The sequence below is a fragment of the Octopus sinensis genome, unplaced genomic scaffold, assembly GCF_006345805.1.
Source record: "Octopus sinensis unplaced genomic scaffold, ASM634580v1 Contig20065, whole genome shotgun sequence".
Classification (NCBI taxonomy): domain Eukaryota; kingdom Metazoa; phylum Mollusca; class Cephalopoda; order Octopoda; family Octopodidae; genus Octopus; species Octopus sinensis.
This window is the reverse complement of record NW_021836857.1, coordinates 32,501-37,328: the sequence shown is the minus strand read 5'-3', so window position 1 is coordinate 37,328 and position 4,828 is coordinate 32,501. Positions and strand designations below refer to the sequence as shown.

The following is a 4,828-nucleotide window of genomic DNA, read 5'->3' as shown; positions in this document are numbered from 1 at the left end:
ACCAATCAGAAGCAGCGCTCGTAGTATCTGACATATGTTAGATACCAAAAATATCTCAAAGTGTTCTCAATCACATGTGTGTAATAATTGCAATTATCACTTTCAAACACAATAACCCAATCCCTAATGGCTTCAAGAAGACCCTGACTCATGGTCTTTTGATGGAGTAAAGACGAACCAAAACGTTGTCAATAAACTCAGCTGTTTACCCTCAACATATTTTTCTTCTTTCTTCCAATATTAAATGCTACTTGTATTTTCTTGTGTATCCACAATTACCAACCTCAGTGGATACTTTATGAAATACCAGTAATATCATTAATAGAATTTATTTTGCAGCTAACCATTCCACTGGAAATTAGGAATGTAACCTGTTCTCTTTCATCCTGACAAATGAAATAGCTCAGGTGAATGTAAAATTTATAGAAATCAATTAGGTAGTGTAATTTTATACTCACCTACTTGCCACCAATCTCTTCCTAACCTCTTAGCCACTCTCAGAAGATCCTTCTCCTTCAGCTGTGGACTCCCTGAAATAAATATTTCCAAATTTTATAATTTATACTAAATTCCTTAATCTTTATTCTTGAGCCATGCTTATCATCAATGGTCAACTGGTGACCACTATGATTTTGGTCAACCTTTTTAATCTATGTAATAGCTCAATATTTTGGTCCACAACAAAATAGATTAAACTTCTTAAACTTCGTCTCTCTATCAAGACATCCTACATAATCTAACAATGTTGTATTTATCACATTTAATTATCATTTGATAAGACTATTTTCTCACAGTTCTCTATTTCCCTTCTTATATCTGTACCAAACCTGTGACATGACTTCACTCACCAACATTTTTCTCATCTTCTGCTTAATTCTAATGTCAACCAAGGTGGTTTCCAAAGACCTAACCACAAATACACGGCAGACAAATTCATGTAGGATAAACATACACCTGACATCTTTGTTAAGGGTTGATGTTGGTAATCTTGAATCGTAACTCCGCACATCCCAGTTCACAAGAACATCATCTGATTCAGGAAATATTTTAAGACTCCTTAATAAAGAAGTTCTTTAAAACCCTTTATTCCCCAAAAGTTTTGGCTTATCTATTGCTCATAAGATGTCTTCTTTTTGTGCTATTATCTCGATGCCTCTACTCTTGTGGGACAATGAGGTAGTGTACCATCACCCTAAACAGTTTCTCTTTAACCTTTGACATGCTTTCTTCTGCTACTTTGAATTTCACTTATTTCTGCTGAGCTTTGGCCAATGACGGCGACATTTATTTGCCTTCAACCCTATTCTTGACCAACTAATTAATTAATACAGTTTATTCAGAACTATTTGCATATCCTTTTGCTCTATTGTTTGTGTTGTTATGCCATCCATTAATGTCGTCTTAGGGGACTTCACTCGAGTTATTTCTTCTGATCAATCTGCTGATCTAATAAACATTTCCATAACAAGTACAAACAAAATGACTGATATTGTGCAACCCACGGCAATTCCAGTCTCAAGACGATGCGAGTCTGTTGTGAAATATTCTGTCCTGAAGCGCATTTTGAAATTATTACAGCAACTCTTCATTAGATTCTTAATCTTTTCTCGTATATAAAAGACGTCCGTTGTTTTCAGCAACAATTCGTGTAGTACAGAACGATAAGCATTAACCTGATCAAGCCATACAACATTCAAATCGCTTTTGTTCTTCTTTGTATCTTGTATCGCATCCCAGATTCAAAATGCAAGTTCCACACATTCAGGGATTCCTGTCTTCTCTCTTTTACTCTTTACTCTTTTATTTGTTTCAGTCAGTTGACTGTGGCCATGCTGGAGCACCGACTTTAGTCGGGCATATCGATCCCAGGACTTATTCTTTGTAAGCCTGGTACTTATTCTATTGGTCTCTTTTCTCGAACAAATAAGTTACGGGGACGTAAACAAACCAGCATCGGTTGTCAAGTGATGTTGGGGGAACAAGCACAGACACACAAACATATACACATACATATATATATATATATATATATATATATATATATATATATATATATGCGACGAGTTTATTTCTGTTTCCGTCTACCAAATCCACTCACAAGGCCTTGGTCGGCCCGAGGCTATAGTAGAAGACATTTGTCCAAGGTGCCACGCAGTGGGACTGAACCCGGAACCATGTGGTCGGTAAGCAAGCTACTTACCACACAGACACTCTTTAATAGAATTACTTTACAGTTAAACTTTCAAAAAACGCAATTTTTTACATTATTGAGAGACATTCCTATCAGCAATGGTCAATTGGTAACCATTATGATTTTGGTCAACATTTTTCTAGTTTCTGTTCACCTGTTTACCCCTAAACAACAACATATCTTAGTTCTTGGTTCCAAAAGACAATATTAACTCTATTGTGTTTTCTAATTTATCCCTTTTTCCATCCAAGGCAACAAAGATTTTATGAAATTTCAGCGATATATTTCATCGACTCCTTTTGCAGCTAACATTTCAAATGGAAATTAGAGATGGGCCCTGTTCTCAGTCCTTCTGACAAACAAAACAGCTCAGGGAGTGGAGAATTTATAGGAATCAGTTAGGTACATTGATTTCTATAAATTTTTCCATCGCCTGTGTTTTATGGAAACGAATTGGTCATAGCAAGTGGAGGCGCCGGGCTTAATGGTTAGGGTATTTGACTCATGATTGTAAGATTGGGGTTTCGATTCCTTCACCAGGCAATACGTTGCGTTCTTGAGCAAAACACTTCCGTCCACTCAGCTGGCAAAAATAAGTAATCTTACAGCGAACTAGTGTCCTGTTCAGGGAGGAATGTATACGCTAGAGAAACCGGGAAACCAACCCTATGCCTCTTATGGGATAACATAATTAGGTACAGTTATTTCATACTCACCAACTGGTCCTGCCACCATCTGGACTTCCATCTTTGACGAATTTGGACCAACTGAAAAATACATTTCAAAGTGGTTTTAGTAAAATTTCTTTATCCTTTCTAATAATCGATATTTTATTATTGTGAGACATTCGTGTCATCACTGATGACAACATGCTTTTGGAGAACATTTGTATGCTTTCTACAGTGGGGCCAAGAAATGGTTCACTATTTGAGTCCACAACAGAATAGACTACACTTAACAACCCTTCTCTGTCTCTTAAGTCATCCAACAATTCTAACAATTCTGAAATTATCTCATTTAATTATCCCCTAATAACCGATTTTCTCTTAGCTTCTTTTGGGTTTTCTTATGTTTGTGCTAGATCTATGACAAGACATCTCTAATCAACATTCGTCTCATCTTCTGCTTAAATCCAGTGTCAACCAAGTTGAGCATCGAAGTCCTAGCCTCAAACGCGACACACCACTTCCAGACGGATATATATCTATATCTATCTATTTGTTTTGCAAGATTTTTGATGTGAAATGGTGTGTTGAAACAGATATTGTTGTATTTAGGAATGGTCATTTTGCCAGTTTTGCGAATAAAAACACACGCACTATATATTTAGTGTTACTTTGCTTCAGCGTTATCTATTATCTACTTTAATCTTAATCTTATTTCGGCAAGAGTTCTTCCGTCACACTTCTGTGACCTCATCAGTGGTCCTTTGCTTTCTTCTTTCTTATTTGTGTGTCTCTCCTTACTAACCATCAACCATTTTGTATTTTGTATTCCTATTGTACGTGTCCTCATTTGTGCATGCGTATACCTCTATGTGTGTCTATGTTTAGTTAGTGTGCGTGGGGGTGAAGTGCCTGTAATATTTGTATCTTCTGTTTATATACGTACGTGTAATTTGTTTTTGCTTTTGGCCGAAATAAGATTAAGATTAATGTAAAAAATAAATAAGACTGAAGCAAAGTAACACCAAATATATAGTGCGTGTGTTTTTATTGGCTAAACTGGCAAAATGACCATTCCCAAAAACAACAATATATCTATCTATCTATCTCTCTCTCTCTATATATATATATATATATATATATATATGTATATATATATATATACACTTGCTCTCTTTGTTATTGGTTACTACTAGTAATCTTTAATTTTAATTACCCGCATCACAGTTCTCCAGAATGTAATCAGATGTGGGGAAATATCTGAAGATATTTCAATGTCATTCATCCTCCTGAATAAAGCAGGTCGAACAGAAAGTGACATCAGGTCTAACAGGAAGTGATATCTTGTGTCCTAAATTAACACACTACATTCACACAAAACCTCATTAACGACATAAAACTTGTCATCCACACATTATTGCTGTGAATATATTTGAAACGGTTCAGAAGAACTGATACTCGGGAATACTAATCTATACATCAATCAAAGTTTCCCACCCTTTTGATGTCCCCTCTCTAATGTTGGTCCCTAAACCCTCAGTTGAGATTTTCTTATTGAGTCTCCTATTTTATAAAAGCTCACTCTGATATTCATATAAATGCAGTTGTTTTTAATTATCAGCTTCCGAAGATATTGATAAATCATTAATCACTCTAATCACACACAAGATGCCGGTGTTTACTGATAGAACCTTGGTGATTTATTGGTATTTAGTCACCATTTATAATTCAGTATTCTTTATAATTTTTATGTTGCAGAAAGTAACCATCTTGAAGTGTGACAAGTCTTCTAATTGGACAAGAACAATGTTTAGTGGGAGTAGTGAGAGACATAATATGACAGAGAAAAGACACCTGGAACATCTTTTATCAAAAGTGTGCTTGATTAAGGCAGAACTGGATCTACACAACATGAAATACAATATTCCACACCATAAAGCCCAAGAGACAAACAGACAGATCTTACCCAAAC

General features: G+C 35.6%; 1 protein-coding gene across 1 annotated transcript in view; it reads right to left on the bottom strand.

Annotated features, from left to right (window-relative positions):
* Positions 1–228: 228 nt before the first annotated feature.
* LOC115232224 (E3 ubiquitin-protein ligase MIB2-like) overlaps positions 229–4,828 on the bottom strand; it is a 33,203-nt gene continuing 28,603 nt past the window's right edge. Inside the window, exons 7-9 of the mRNA XM_029802065.2 lie at positions 4,823–4,828; positions 2,908–2,958; positions 229–530 (exon numbers count right to left, since the gene is read on the bottom strand). The exon at positions 4,823–4,828 is cut by the window's right edge and continues 137 nt beyond it. Of these exons, the coding sequence (XP_029657925.1) occupies positions 430–530; positions 2,908–2,958; positions 4,823–4,828 (158 nt within the window). The 3' untranslated portion in view covers positions 229–429. The remainder of the gene's footprint in view (positions 531–2,907; positions 2,959–4,822) is intronic.